Below are 16,736 nucleotides of genomic sequence, written 5' to 3'. Positions count from 1 at the left end.
TAAAATTAAATTTCAAGCTACACATTTATAATTGTATATAAGCCATAACAGACAATTCATGAACTTTGCAATTGAGGCATTTATCCATTACTATGAGGTTGACAGCAAACATGCTGATGCAGGAGTCTAAGCTGTGAAAAGGACTTATGCAAAGAAAATTAAACTTTCAACTGTACTAATTGAACTATGTTTAAGAATCAGAATTTTTTTAATCCACTCAACCAGCCAAACAAAGCAAATGGGACAGCCTAGCACTTTACTACCACATATCTAAATCAGGACATCAGCAGCTGCCTGCTGGGGGGAATGGAACAATCTACTTACCTTTAATGTTCAACAAATTTGGTGAAATACAAATTGGTTTCTCCACAGGAAAGTAGTGTATTTTAAATTTAAAATAACCACTCACTGATTTTTTTTGGGAGCAAGCCAATTCATAAAATAGCATATTTATTAGCCTTTGGGCTCTGACTTAATCTGTACAAGAGAAATACCAAAAACGGTGTTATAGAAGTCATCAACTTTTATAACTTATTTGGGTGCATTGTGAAGGGACTCCGATCAGGTTGCTGTACAGATTAAGAAAATTTTACAATTATTAGTAATACTAGTGTTTTTTAATTTAATTAAAATATTGATTTGCAGTAGCTTGCACAAGTGCCCGGCAAATGGGTAAAATCAACTTTTGCACAATACTACACATTGATAGAGGAGATTTGATTATTTAAGTAGCACATATTACAAAATCACTTTGCACCACTTAATCCCTAATGGACAACAATTAACACTTAGGACAGATGTATTTAAATAATTTTACTAAGAAAAAAAGGTAATGAATATCAAGCAGCAGAATGAACGCTAAACAGAGAAGGAAAATAAGCCTTTCATATTGGTGCACTGATGACAGAGGGAAAGTAATTCAGTCTGAAATAAAATTACCACTGCTAAGTTTACCATCACCACAACATCTCCACGATCAAAATGCTGTAAAAAAGAAATACCACTTGTTAGGTGGGAACAGTGAAGAAACAAGTGTTTAGCAAATGAGGACAGCATAAGATACTACTGAGAACAGGAACAGTTGTGCTTTGAGAGCAGGGTTATGGTTCATTTTGAGCAATCATTTCCTGGCCACATGGTTTAATTTTGCCAATATTTAGGTAGGTAATGTGGCTTCTTTTCAGCTAAGTACACTTTCACTCCATATTGGCTTTTTGAACAATTTTCAGCACAAAATATATTCTTAAGCCTGCACTCTAAATCTAGACAGAAATGTGTCACCATGCTCTTCTTCAACAATTACTTCATATGCTTTGATGAAATAGTATCAAATCTATTTGTGACCGCTGAAGTAAGACTCCCAATCTGACGGGTGCTCACTTAAGAAACAAGGATTGTTTTTATATTACCCCAGTATGGTCTAACAACTCGAATTTAAATAACAATTTTAATATTGAAAAATGTTTTCAAACAGAATTTGACATTGTGCCACATAAAGAGATTAAGGCTGATGAAAGGTTAAGTTTTATGCTGCATCTTGAAAGAAAGGCAGAGTTTAGCGATGAAATTCCTGAGTTTGAGGTCTTCAGAAACAAAGACAGAACTGGCTGGAGTGCATTCATTAAAATAGGATGTGTAAGATTCTGGGATTGGACAGAGTTAGGGAGATGAGGCATTGAACAACTTGAAAACAAGGTTGAGAATTTTAAAATTTAAGTGTTGGTCACCAGGAGCTAGTTTAAGTCATGATGGCAGAAAAGGGGATTTGGTGAAAGTTAGCATATGGGCAGAAGTCTGGGTGAGCTTTTTTTTTAAAATGCAAAATGGAAGAGGATGGAAGCTTAGCTTGAATCACATTATCTAATTATCTAACTGTGCGAAGTGCCACATAATGTTTTTGTTTCCATAAATCTATTCCATTCCCTTCCTGATTGATTTCATCTAGCAGATTTGCCAGTGTTACTTATGTGCACTTTATACATACATATATTGCATTTTCCAGAGTGCTCTGGCTTCCTCCCCACATTCTGTGTTGGTGTTAATTGGACAGTGTAAAGTTGTAGAAGATCAGGGGGAGGCTGTTTGGAATGTTGGGATGAGTAAAATTAACTTTTGATGCTCAGCGTAGATGTAGTAGGCCAAAGAACCTCGTTCTGTGCTGTTAAGACTTTACTTTTGGCAAGCTGCTGGATTATAGCTGGTGCTGACATTTACCATATCCCCAGACCTCCACTTGATCTTGCAGTTCCATCATTCGCACAACTTTATTTTTCAATTTAAAGGTGATGAGAATAGCCTGCAAATAGTTAGATATCCAGCTAACTCTGCACCTATAGCCTGGAATTAACTATGATAGCTGTACTATTCTTTCCATAAAATGGGTAGTGGCTTCAGGATTTGCCTGTTAGTGAAGGCAGATGTTTATATTCTAATATTGCCGTGGATAATCGCATTCCTCTAAAGCAAACACGAGGAAATCTGCAGATGCTGGAAATTCAAGCAACACACACATTCCTCTAAAGCCCATTTTGCTTACAGCCTTAAACAAAAAAGTCCCTAGAACTGCTGTGAATTTAATACTGGCCAACTTCTGGTGACACATTGGTACAACTAGTAAACCCGCACCCCAAGTTTAATGCTGACCTCCAAGTTATTGTGCAAATTTCACACAAATTCTAACATCTCCCTAGGACCTACTGAGTTCCTCCACTTGCAACCTATTATATTAATTGCACACTGAAAAGGTTTGGCATTGTTCAAACTCTTGTCTAAGGAAAGCAAACTTAATGGCAATTTACTATTCTTTCAGGATGAGGTTTGAATTTAATCAACAAGAATACCAAATAACATGTACAGCTCAAACCTCTGGAAGGAAACAACAGCTTTGAAACAGCACAAATGTTGGCTCCTATGCAGAAGTTGGAAGCACCTTCATGAACATAAGTAGCAGAATCACAATGGTATATCCTCACAGAAGCTTGGAAAAAAATGTTTGCATCTTAGTCTGAGTAGCTTCATTAACATGGGCTGTTATTTTACAATGCAGATGCATTTAAAGCAAATTATTTCACTTACATCATATACTTAAACAGCCAAATTATAGGTGTTGTACAAATACAGACAAAATTTTAGCTTGTTAGCATTACAAAGATCTAGAAGTTCACAAAACACACACAATTACAAAAACGAAGTCCTAAGGAAGGATCCTGAATGCAGCACGATAGAAAAACAAGCCCTGCAGCAACACATCTGACAGGAAGGAAAGGCAATAGTCATTCAATATCAAAAGATGTGGATTACAGAAATATCAAACATTATTTATTCACTGCCAATGTACATTTTAAAATTACTATTTGCATTTTTGCTAGCAGACATTAAAGAATAAAATGGGTTAAAACAATTTTGAACGGATGGTGATGGAATCATTTGATAGAACCCATCACAAGTATATTATCAACCTTAAGTAATTTTGTATTTCTGAAAGAATCACTTGGATGGACAGAAAATGAGTAATTTGAATCTTCCAATTTAAGCATCATAATATTGATGGGAATAGTTAAGATGGACAAAACATTTGACTTGTAATTCAATGCTTTCTTTGCCTCTTCCAGGAAATGAAAGATATCTGAATTATCATGCTACATTTATGCATTGCTTAAAAGTTATTTACTGTGATTCAAGAAAGCTAAACCTTTCACTTTAAGTGTTTTTAAAAAAACATCTCAAGTTTTCACTTTATTAATTGCATAGAAAAAATATTTTTATCATGTGGAACAACTATGCACTCAAGTCAATTATCTTTTATTGTGTGGAAAAAACAGGAATTCTTAACATCAAAAGTCTGGCAATAAATTAGAAAGGAGAAATGTCTGATTCAGGTAACAAGGGTTAATTTTATTAGTGAAGGTTACAATACATAACTCAGTTAAACACAAGCCTACCGGTTTGACTAGGGACGATGCAACACACATGCCACTTCTGAACTTTTAGTGCTAATGTAAGAATTACTCTTGCATTTGCTAAGTGGCAGTGCCACATCAACCCAAAATTCTGCCTTAGTCTTCAGTTTTACATTGTATCAAATTTTGTGTATCAAATCACATGGTACACAGCATTCAAGTGAAGTTATTATTCAGATCAAAGATAAAATACGCAATGTTTTAATCTTGTATTGAAAAATTGCATCCAGTAAAAGGCAAATCAATTTGTGAAAATACACTTCACGTACCTGTTAATCTTTCGGCAAAAATTGCCAAACTACTCTCACTTAAGATGCACTTAACCACTTTGGAATGTCATATTATTACATCTTGCATTGTCTTGCTTCATATGAATCAATAGTGCCTTTAGACTTCATAGCCAGTGTGTCAAAATTGCTACATTCTCCAAAAACAATCATAGTTGTTGGGTACAAGGTGGTATTACCACCATTCTCTCTGGAAGAATCACATTAACAGCAGCATGGGAATTCAAATGCATAACAAGCCCAGTTAAGATTTCAGACTGAGAGCATCATTTGATGCTTTTAAGGAAAGTTTATTTTAAAATACCGCTTTAGGCTTTAGTGATTTAGTGAAAAATCAGAACACTTGCATCCAGATTTCACTTATCATCAAATGCATATTAAGTATATAATTTGTATGTGCATTAGAAGTATTAAAGTGTTACCCACAAAAATAGTATGGGTTTTAGAAATATAACTACTTCTGCAAGCAAGATTTGGGGTGAAAGATATGGGGAATTAAAAAAATGCATGGTTCACAATTATTTTGTTCTCTTTACTGGCCAATACTCAAGAGTGAAAAGGTACTTAGTGGAACTGAAGATCAACAGGTGCACTTGAGATATCTGACTTGAGCAATGTAACAACAATCACTTAGGTAAATTTCCTAATTTATTTTTGATCATGTTTGCAAGTTACAAGAAATAATAAGCATCTTCACTCTTGTGCTTGAAACAGTTCTTCTAGTACATGGCAAGATCTTGTAAATTCTTGTGCCTCAATGTTTTTTTTGAGTAGCACAGACCATGAGAATACATACACATGTAGGTGCACATTAATGAATCAAGCAAAAGCAGTACGCAGGTATTAATTTTAGACCATAAAAAGGCATGTGCATCAAGACATTAGTTTTGAACAGTGATCCACTGTAAGAAAATGCTATGCATATGAAAATGCCCAGACATGGCCTAGATAACACAGAAAAATATTTAATATAATCAATTAGCATCAATACATGAACATAAATCATAAATAACTGCCATTATAAATATAAAGTTTCTACCCTTACTCTAGAACAAACAGATGACTCACATCATAAAACATTTGGCAAATAAACAGAACAACTTCAGCTGTAAATAGGTTATTGATGCCAATTCTCCTGAATGTGATAGTGTCAATATTACAGGATATTAGACTGATGTGGCTTAATTCCCACCAGATAAAATAAAAAATGAATCCAACTAAGTTCAACTAAAAAATTTCTAGTACCTTCAACTCCAAACAGCTAAGATGGCAAGTGCAATACAATATTAAACTTCTTTATTGCTTGATACATGGAGCTTTGAAAAACAGAGGGCTATGGATAAATCCAGTAATTTCTAAAGTAGGGACATACTCAGCACAACTTTGTGGGCCAAAGGGCCTGTATTGTGCTGTGGGTTTTCTATGTCCTGATCTAATCCAGCTGGCTTGAGCAAGGATATATAACCAGCATTGGTGGGTATTCAGAAAAAAATGCAATATCCCCTACACACTAGAATCATATTTAGTGAAGGCATGCCCAATAATTACATTACCAATTGTTAAAGAGGTGTTAAGTATGGGACTACCAATTTTTGCTTGTCATTAAGAAATAGAAAAAATTAGGATTTACAAACCTTGGATGTGGCTACTGATCCTGAACAAATTCTCTGCTAATCCTCGATTTTTGAGCATTAATCAAGAATTATCACTAACTACAGAACTGTACCGTTTATAATCAGGATTACACAGGAGTGTAATTCAATCTTCATGAAAGTTGACTGCTTTTGTACAGATAGCAGAATTGCTATCAACCTGTAGCTGTAAAAGAAAATTCACTGGAAACAAACCCTTGCCTAGCTGTTGGTGAGAGAGTCCTCATTAAGTATAGAATTTAATTAATTTGTACAATACCATCAATTGCAGAGTTAAAATGGAGTCTATTATTTTCATTGGATAGATTATTTCTCATCCAGATTATTTAGTTCAACAGCAGGATGATGAGAATGTACCATCCAGTGTGCAGTTTCAATTAAATGCAGAATGGCATGCCTAATAAATGATGAGAAATAATATAAAAAATTAGCATATTTTTAAATGAACCAAATAACATATTATATTTGAGCACATAGGAAAGATTTTTGCCTTCAAGTAAAACGAAATCAAGGGTCAAAATTCACCTTGCCACTAAAATATTCGTATTTGAGTAATAAATTATTTATAAAAATACTTTTGCAATCAAATATAGGCTTTGAAAGTGAAATTCCTATGTTTTAATTAAATTGTGAAACAACTTAGAGGCTTTTAGGCACTCCATTAATTTAAATAATCTATTAGTTTTACTGAATTGCTAGTTAAGTCATCTTTACAAGCTGAGTTAGAATCACTCCAATTGGTAATGGCAGAAACCAACTGCCATTCAATCAACTTGTGCATACATGAGACAAGATATGCCAAACAGACAAGTCAACTACGGAGACACAAGAAAGACTGCAGATGCAACACAGTTCCACTTAACCTTCCCTCCAGCTATCCTACACAATCATGACAATAAATGGATACCAATATTGGCACATGTGCATGTGTCTTTCCTTGCCCAAGTCTGAAATGTTTCTGACTATGGAAGGTACCTCACCACTAATTAATTTGATCTACTGTCTAACAGAAACCCCAAATTCACCAGTGGACACAAATCCATAACCACATCATTTGGAGCATATTGCTATGATCAGTTACATGACTTCAGGAACTCTGCAACAGGTTGTGTTGCTAAACTACATTAAGCCAATTACTTATACTATCATTTGATTTCATGCAGATACATCCAAGATGAAGTCAGCCAACTTTCTTGAGCACCACAGTAGTGTAGCAGTTATGTGATGCTATCTATTACAGCTTGTGGCGTCGGAGTTTGGAGTTCAATTCCGATGTCCTTTGTAAGGAGTCTCTGCACGTCCTCCCCATGGAATGTGTGAGTTTTTTCCAGGTCCTCCAGTTTCCGGTCAAAAGACGTACCAGGGAGGTTAAATGGTCATTGTGATTAGGTTAGGGTTAAATCAGAGTTGTTGGGGGTTGCCAGGCGGTGCAGCTCAAAGTGCTGGAAGGGTCTATTCCGCACTGTAACTCTAAATAAATAAATACTAAAAGCTCATTATAAATTGATTGTTCAAGTCCACTACACAGAACTGTCAATAGTTAAACATATAAACTGTAAGATCAGCAAGGGTCCGGGAAAATGGATGAGTAAGGTAAGAGGGTGGAGGGATAGCCGAAGAGTGGCTAAAGAAAATGTGGCAACAAATGAAGAGGGCAAGAGAAAGGTAGTGGGACATGAGGAGAAGCAGCACTGTAAAGTGGGGACCAGAAAGAGTTGAACATCATTTGTTACATAATTCAGATCTACCCTGCCAGACTTTGTTTTGCAGGAATTAGGTAGTCCAGAGAATGATTTATTCAATCATTTTGGCATTGACCTCTAAAAAACGTGGAACTAAATTGTCAAATCCACTGAACATTACGAAAAATTCAAGAACATCTATAATACTCTCACTGCACAAGATGAGCATCACCTTTAACCATATTATATCTGGCATATGTTTAATTTTATTAGAAAATGGTTTTAACTTAGCCAGAAGCAATTTTTGGAGATAAGCATGTATAAAATTAATTCCATTTCGTTGATGCTAAATATCGACTAAACGAATGGTGACACAATCAGAATTCAAACTCATCCAATGTAATATAATGAAATTCAATATAACATTCATATCGGGAAATTCAAGGTTGCCCAAGTCAGGTTCAGGCCCTTTAATGCACAATGGATCCCACTCTCCCACCTCCACACAAAATAGAGTTAATCTGACAGAAAAAAAATGATTGAATCAAGTGGAAGAGCAAACACCACAAGCAACAGGAAAGGACGCTAAATAATTTATACATAAGAATTTTAACCGAATCAGCAGGAGCATAACAGCATGCAATTTACGAAGGTTACTCGTGAGATGCAATGCAAAAATTAATAATGAAAATACCTTCATACCTTACCTGAGCATTTTTGCTATTATTTAACAGAACTTTAGGTTCTGCTCAATGCACAAATAAAAATGACCCTGAAGCAGAAGTTGTGAAATTCTTACGTATATGTTAATCGTGATTGTTTTGCTCAAAACTACAGTGCACCCACAGCTACATGCACACAAGCCAATGTTAAAGTGTAGGGTCTCATTGCTTAAGCAGTTTTTGAATGTCCTGATTACAAACAAAAACTGATTAAATCAATAAAAATAGGCACTTACCTGATTCTTAAACAACAAGGTGCACAACAAAGTTGCATCTTAATCACCGCAAAGCACTTACCAGTATAGGTACAATTGGTGCAATTCTCTTTCAAGATTCAAAAAGATAAAAAAGCAAAAATCATTAATCTCTGGGTTTGCGGTTTGACTCTTTCCCTTTTGGCTAAAATAGAATGGGATAAGAGCATTGGTATTATGTTCTAAATCTTTCAAAAAAAAAAAGGCCATTTTCATCAGGTCATTCTTTACAGCCAAAATACAACTTCAGTATGTAGTTTGTTTCAACACAATAAAACCGGTATATACATTTTAAAATAATGCTCAAGATGAAACTTGAATTATAAATTGTATTTCATGAAGATTTTACATTTGAAACATCTATATGAATTTTAATATTGGCCTTAGAGAATGACCCAGCTCTAGTGTAAATTTCTGATATATTAAGGTAGGTGTTGGAAAAGCAGAAGTTCATACCAATGTAACACAAAGTGTTTCTCAAACTGTGGAACATGGCAAGGGTTAAAACGCTCCTATTCATCACTGCCTCTTGCCATCTCCAAGACATGCAGCAGTACTAAAGTTCTGCTGAACAAGAATAGCAGAAAGAAAGAAACAGTTACCGTGGAAAGGAAGGGTGGAGGGGGTGGGCAGAAAAAGGAGAATGGCATCTGTGCAGAATACATGGTTAGACTTATTGGTACTAATGTAATGTCCAAAACACAAGTTTAAACTGATGAGTCTAACTATTGAGTGCAGTCTCAAGACTTGGCTTCATGTTTATCAGAGGAAATATACCTGAAGCTCTATCAATGGCCGACATGCAATGTTGGTGAAGGTGAGATGTGGAAAAACCTAAATATTCAATGCACTGTTCCAATTTTTCTAGGTATTATCCACCTGATAATCTGATTAATTAACCCACTGTGCACTTACGAAATCCTAGGTGAGCTCAATTTTTGGCTTGTTTTGCACCAATATCAATGTGCATTCTTTCAGTCATTTCTTCTGGTTTATTCAAGTAAATTAATGGGGTCAAAGCACTTGGCTTTTCAATCAAAGCAAAAATCCCTTTAAGCTTCCAGTTAAAAGTTCATGCTGTCCAGAGATCTGAAGTTGTGTTGGGCAAACTAGCATTTACAAACCTTCAACAATGAAACATTGCGACCAAAGTACTATATATGTAATGCTAAATCTTCCAAATCTACTCATTGAGACAAACCCTTCTTTATGTCTGAAAACAATGGGTGCCACAAGGCAGTTTATCCCCCATGTTCCAGAAAATGAAATTAAAGTGTTATAGAGATGCTTCCATATCACCAACCAAATGATCCAAGAGCTTAAACTCCCCTATTCAACCATTAACTGGTTAGATCTCAATAACAGAACATCAAGATGCCAGCAACATATTCTGGAATTTGCTTTCAAAGTGACAGTTACAGTAAGCAGATCAGTACATGAGAGAAGAAGAAGGAACACACACAAAATGCTGGTGGAATGCAGCAGGCCCGGCAGCATCTATAGGGAGAAGTACTGGCGACGTTTCGGGCCGAGACCCTTTGTCAGGAGAAGGAATTTGGATTGATAAAAAGTGAACCATATTAAATATTAACTCAGCTTCTCTTCATATATGCAGCCTGATCTGCTGAGTCCTTCCAAAATTGATTTAAGGATCATTTATAATTTGCTTCAATGTACATCAGTTTTGATAAAAACAAGCAGCAAATCATTGTTGATTGACAACTCAATTGCCCAGATTTTAGATTTTTTGTTAAACACCAAAAAGTAGTATTAAACAAAATATGTGGCCAAACATCAAAGAAATATACAGGAATATACCAAGCTTGAATTTAAAGTTTACAAGATCTTTGTGCTCCTTTCTTCTCATCCTAAGTTCCTATAACTTTAATGTACAAAAACACAAGAAGATAGGTGCAGGAGTGTGCTACTTGGCTGCTCAATATTGCCACGTCACTCAATTATAATCACAATAAATCTACCCTAGGCTTCAATCCTTTGTGCCAGATCCCAACATCCCCAATCTTTTCAAAATTTATATACCTCCATTTTAAATGACTCTAATAAACTATGCTACAGATTTGTGGAGACAATTGTAGAGATCCACTAGCCTCTGCAAGTTTTCAAGGATTATCCCCTTATCCTGAAACTATTCCAACTCATTCAAAACTCTCCCATTGATGAAAAGGTTTCAATCTACACTGGCATTCCCTCTTATGATCTTGTATTTCAATAAGATCACCCCTCAGTCTTCTAATCTCTAAAGAATAAAGAGCCAACCTGCTTAGCCTCTCTTTATGAGACAATCATCCTATCCCAGGCAATTAGCCAGGTGAATCACTTTTGGACTGCCTCCAATGATCCTAACTTAAGCACGGTGGCAAACACCTCATACAATTGCAGCAAAACCTCCTCTTTTCTAAGTTTCACCCCTTTATATTGGTATCATCCTGGAATTCATTAAGTTTTAAATGTGGTCACTATCCCTGCACCAAATTCATTTGAAACAAGTCATCAGGTATTGATACCAATAGACAAATAGCAAATGAGACTCCCATGTTGAAGGAGGAAGACAGAGGTTATGAAACTATATCTCCACTAGTTTAAATTCTATTGTAGGCAATATGAGAGACAAGATCTTCCATGCTATTTGAAACTAACACATCTATTACCATTGGGATATTTGCAGTGTCCTTCAAAGTGAAGACCAGTGTACACAAAATCAAAGATGAATGATAACACTATGTCCTTGTTTCCTAACATCAATTTCCCAACCTCATTTTTAGATGACACTCACTAACCTTAGCCGCTCAGTTTTTAAAAAAATATACTGATAGAAACTTTTATTCAATTGCACATTAAGATACAAAGGACCAAATATTCCATGTGAGTCTGTTCAAAAGCAAAATCATTTGAATGCTAGAAATAATAAAAATAATTCTACAAATATTCATGCCAGGATCATTTATGGAAGAGAAATAGGGCTAATATTCCAAGCAGATGAGACTTTATAGTACCTTACAAAGATCTTTCAACTACATAGACTGTATTCATCAAGGCTATCGCTTCTAAACTGGGCAGCCAAATGGAGATTGGTGAATACTTTGTTGAATACCTTTTACCAACCACTAAGATTACTGCCAAGTTTTTGGTCATCTGCCATTTTTTCCCCTTCTTTCATCCCTAAAACCCTAATTCCTTTTGAAGTCCTACAAAGTTCAAAGGACACCTCATCTATTAATAATGCATTGCTTTAATAGTAGGTTGAACCATTTCAGATGACAAGCACTCTACCCAGTTTTTTTTGCAAATAAGAATTTTGATTTTCAAAAGGGAATATTAGAAGGGCTTCCTTGGTCTATGAAGGGCCTGGTGTGAGGTTTTAGAAAAACTAAGTGCAATGAACACTTTATTTTATTTTAATTAATTTAGAGATACGGCACAGTGACAGGTACTTCCGGCCCTTTGAGCCTCACCGTCCAATTACACCCAATGGACCAATTAACCTTCTCACTTGTACCTCTTTGGAATGTGGAAGGAAACTGGACTTGGAGAAAACCCACGGAGTCACGGGGAGAACACATACTCCTTACAGTCAGCGGTGGGAACTGAACCTGGGTCACTGGCACTGTAATAGCATTATGGTAACCACTATCCTACTGTGCTGCCTTAATCTTAAACATAATTTACTTGCAAAATTTTTGCCTTGCTACTGAGCGATGTGCAGGATACAGACATTTTATTTTGTTATCTTTAGACTTCCAGCCTGTAAACATTTGTTAACAGTTTTGCTGTTGCCATTTTCAGCCCCTCTGAATTCATCTTTGCACTATACCTTTTGCCATCATCCATTTATCATTTAGTCCTTTCAGCCACCCACATCTTTTATTCCCTCTATTAATACCAACATCACAACTTTTACCAGTGCTATAGTAGCTCCTGCAGTTAAGATCGCCAGGTCCTTGCTTTTTGCAGTAAGGTCAGTTAGGTAAAGGATATGCCTGAAACCAAATCCCAACTTATCACATTTGGTTGCATACACCATACCCACAAAATTAACTAATCTGGTCCAACAAATTAGAACAATCAGGGAGGAGGCCAGGGGAAGAGAGGGACTAAATTCTCACTAGAAAGAAACCAAAACATTCCAAAGACAAAGTTGCATCTACCTTTGGTGCAGTGCTTTGATTACAGGGATTCCTTTGGCTGCAACAGTGAAATGATTTTCAGTTTAATTTTCAATTCAATTTACTCTAAATGGTCTTACTTTTAACAAATGATCAGACAAGACAGCAATTAGGCATTGTCAAATGGCTTAACCTTGTAGTGACTTCATAGAACCAAAAGTAAGCATATATATGGACAGAGAACTGGATCAGGTCCAGCGCTGAGCTGCATTACGCTGTAGGTTCTCTCACATGATGCATGGCTACTTGAACAAATTATTCAAAAGATATCAGACTAAACAAAATTTTAAAAAACGTAATTCGTTGCTGTCCACAGAAAGATAAAAGGAGGAAGAAATTTTATATGTAATCTTATATGTGCATCAATCGTTTAGTCCACTAACCCCAAGCCTGAAACATTGAATTGGATGCTGAGACAAGATGTGATTACAACATTGGCACTTTGGATGTTAGGCTCAGAAAGTGTTATGTGGCATCAGCTATTCCTGCACGCATTTATATAATGCATGCTAGAAAAAACGAATTACAGAACCCAAAATCTCACAGCACAAAGATAACAAATATCAGGATAAAAATCAGATGAGGAAAACTATAGCAAAAACATTGGCAACATTTAGAGCACGCAGCCAGTGAATGAGACTGGCATGAATAGACAGAACACCACACGGTGTTCAATCTCACATAAACATTTGTATATCATAGAGGGTACACGGAAAAAATTTGTATCCAGAGTACTCGTCCTGACTACACAAATAAAGAAGTTTTTAGTACCTCACTTTTAAGAGCTTTCATTTCACTAACACATAGGGATGTTTCACAAAAAGAAAATCTTAGATCACTTCTTCTTATATAGTAAACATGTAGAAGTGCGCAATGCCTTTGCCAACACTGAAATATTTTTCCATTTCAGCTGTCCAATGAAGGCAGCAAACATTAGCAAGTTTAAAAGAAACTTACTTCACATTTCTGCTTCCCCAATGTATTGCTAGTTCCTGACAAGTAGAGCTGTGGGACTGCTCTCACAAGGAAAACTAGCACTCATGGAAACATTTCATATAATTTTCAAAACAGAATAGAAGCGTCCAACTTACCATTTAATCTGACTTCAAACTCTACTCCCAGAGATAAAAGTTCTAATTGCACCTTCCAGACATGCAGCTTTTCTTTTGAAAATATTTTTGAGAAAACTGTTTATAAAATTTACTCTCCAAGCTACTTGAATCAAAGGTCACATCCATTTTAATTAACAAAATGGAATATATCCAAGAATAAAGAAAAATCAAAGTGATCTTGCGATCACAAGAGCCTGACTTAGGATGTCCAAGTCATAAATGGTTTACTATAAATGCAAATTTTGTCTTTAAATCTGCAAAAGGTTAGAAGCAGAATGGGTTAGTGCTCTTGGTATGAAAGACAAACACTACACAAACTATTGGGTTCAAAAATTGGTCAGGGTCAAATTCCAATTTCTAGTGTCATACTTATTTTGGTCAAGAGACCAGAATAAAGCAAATGAAGTTCAATGATCTGGTTGGCTCATTGGACTTCCATTGTAGACTTCATAGTGAATTCTAACTCGTGGGAAAGAAAGTGTACTTTCTGCCAAATACAAGGTGAAAACATCCATTTATTCCACTCCCAAGCATTAGTATTCACTTGTCAAAATATAATTGTTATTTAATAAAACAGGATTGCTTGGATCATTTTGAGTAGACTCTTAATGAATAATGATCCACTCCCAGAGCACAGTTCCACTATCTAGTGTGATTAATAAAGGATATTACTTTATAATAGAACTGTTACCCAAGATTCAATTTATCTGTACCTGATATGGCACTAGCTCTTCTGGTTTTGTTTGAACAAGATATACAGTATCAGAGCAGTGAACCCAGCAGACAAAATGCAACCAAGTTTCAAGTTTAGGACAGGACAGTTGGACAAGCATAACCAAATTCTGGAGAATCACCATAAAAACTAACTTGTGCACTTCATTTCTAGTCCATGCTTCCACCTTTGCCCTTGTTTATTCTTCTATCACACTTCACAGGCTGTGTATTTTGAGTCCTCAGCAATTTGTTGCAAACTAATAATAATCATTTCAAAGATTCAGGATCAGCTAAATGCCATAAATCTTAAATACAAAGGACAATAGGGCAAATAAGCAAATGACATTGTGGAGCAACTCCAGGAATTTTCTGAGAAAAATAATAACTCAAATTAGTGACCAAAAACTGGACTCAATCAAAATAGGAAAGAGCTGCAAGCCACATTATGTTAAGCACTGAGTATATCACCCTAACATCAAGATGATAGCCCCAATCTTTCAAGGTCAGTATCAACCTATAATATATACAACTAGGTTGTGGATATAGAGGCAATAGAAAAAGGGGGAGAAAGTCAAGAGATCGCAGTCAGAAAGTTAAATGTTTCCCTTTGGGAAATGCTATTTCTCTTAAAACATTCAATACACTATATGCAAAAGTACAAATCATGAATGAGTGTATATTCAAGAATAAAGTAAAAGAAATTCATGGGTCTCCATTTCACCAATTGCAGTTTTAGAACCAAATTCATTGCACCACTACCTAAAGACAGGCCGGGGGGGGGGGGGGGGGAATAGAAATACAAGTATTAATATTGAAAGGTTTCTACCTTTAAGCAATATACCAAATATTCAGATTTTCTATACTAAATTTTAAAGGGAAGCCAATCATAAAAGTCAGTACTTTTAATACACATGGGCACTTTTTTTAAACATTCGATAAACTAAAAGACATTTGATTGTGTGATATTCTTAAACTTACCCTGAAGAGACTTTCCCAGACCTTGTCCAAGCTTCCACCCATGCTTCTGAAGCAAACGATGCCCAATGTTGTCCTGATGAACAGAACAGAGAATAGACCAAAAATACTCCAATAATAAACTCCCTTTCAAACAACATTTTATATTGGGTGTACGATGGATAAACATGCAAGAAGTTGCTAATGGGAATGGGGTAGATGGAAACCCTAAGGAACACAATATCATAAATTGCTCACACAATTTGGAATTACTTTGATGGTGTGCATCTTCAGTGCATAATAATTAAATAATAAAAAAGCAAGATAAAAGGAATGTAAAACAAAATGAAAACAGAAAACTGACAAAACAATGCTTTTTTTTAAAACCATATCCGTCACCTTAACAGCATCAATTTGCAACAGACAACTAAACTTTTTTTTTCTTTTAATTTGGTTATGTTGCGTGCCAGACTTCATGTCTGCAAATTACTGTAAGTGCAAAATCTGCCCCACCACTAGAAACCAAACACGATCAGAGCAAAATCCAGCCTAGACTTGATTGGGTTTATAACCAGCATGCAGCCATTATTAACATCAAATGAAACAGTGAAGTTAGTAATTTACAAAAATGAGCACAAGCACAGATTGTGATGCACTTCATATTTAGGGTAACAAAAACGCTGAAAATTAGAATGAAACAGGGCTCGCAACAGGTTTAATTATAGCAAGAACCATTAGTGCATGTGGGGGTTGGGGGAGCAGCAGTGTAATGTCTCATCTTCCTAATCAATGATTGCTTTACTCGCAATGACAAAGTGCAGAATTTTGAGAACTTTATTCCAAATTTTGAAAGAAATCTTACTACATTTGTCAATCAATAGGAAATTTTAACCCCAAGTGCTAGTTGTAGCTTTGCTAATTCAAGTAATCTTTGCCAGTGTCAGCATTTCTTTACGCTGCAAGCCAACATTCGTTCTCAACCTTAACCTCAGGTTAAATATAGGAAAAATATTACTGAAGTCTCATTTGAAACAAATTTTTAGTAACATCCTACAAATAAGTAGGTTGCAAAGTTTTTACAAAAAGCCAAATTTAGCAAAGGTCTGCCTAGTTACTTACTGTTTGAGCAACATGAGGAAGTTTCCATACAGTAATGCAAAAAAATGGCTTTTTAACAGAATTTACTTCACTGCAAACTGACCTTTGGCGTTATTTT

At 35.6% G+C, this 16,736-nt stretch overlaps 1 protein-coding gene across 6 annotated transcripts in view; it reads right to left on the bottom strand.

Moving 5' to 3' along the window:
- The window catches only part of gpatch8 (G patch domain containing 8), a 120,376-nt gene that overhangs the window by 81,817 nt on the left and 21,823 nt on the right, over nucleotides 1-16,736 (bottom strand). For 3 of the 6 annotated variants that reach the window (XM_059955675.1, XM_059955676.1, XM_059955677.1), the window contains exon 3: nucleotides 15,545-15,617. In XM_059955675.1, the coding sequence (XP_059811658.1) occupies nucleotides 15,545-15,617 (73 nt within the window). Of the gene's footprint in view, nucleotides 1-939; nucleotides 3,155-6,157; nucleotides 6,177-15,544; nucleotides 15,618-16,736 lie in introns of those variants that run through there. The other 3 variants (XM_059955679.1, XM_059955680.1, XM_059955678.1) reach the window with 3 other exon arrangements.

Source organism: Hypanus sabinus, chromosome X1, assembly GCF_030144855.1.
Source record: "Hypanus sabinus isolate sHypSab1 chromosome X1, sHypSab1.hap1, whole genome shotgun sequence".
NCBI lineage: Eukaryota > Metazoa > Chordata > Chondrichthyes > Myliobatiformes > Dasyatidae > Hypanus > Hypanus sabinus.
Note: the sequence above shows the minus strand (reverse complement) of the source record. Positions and strands in the feature narration are given on the sequence as shown.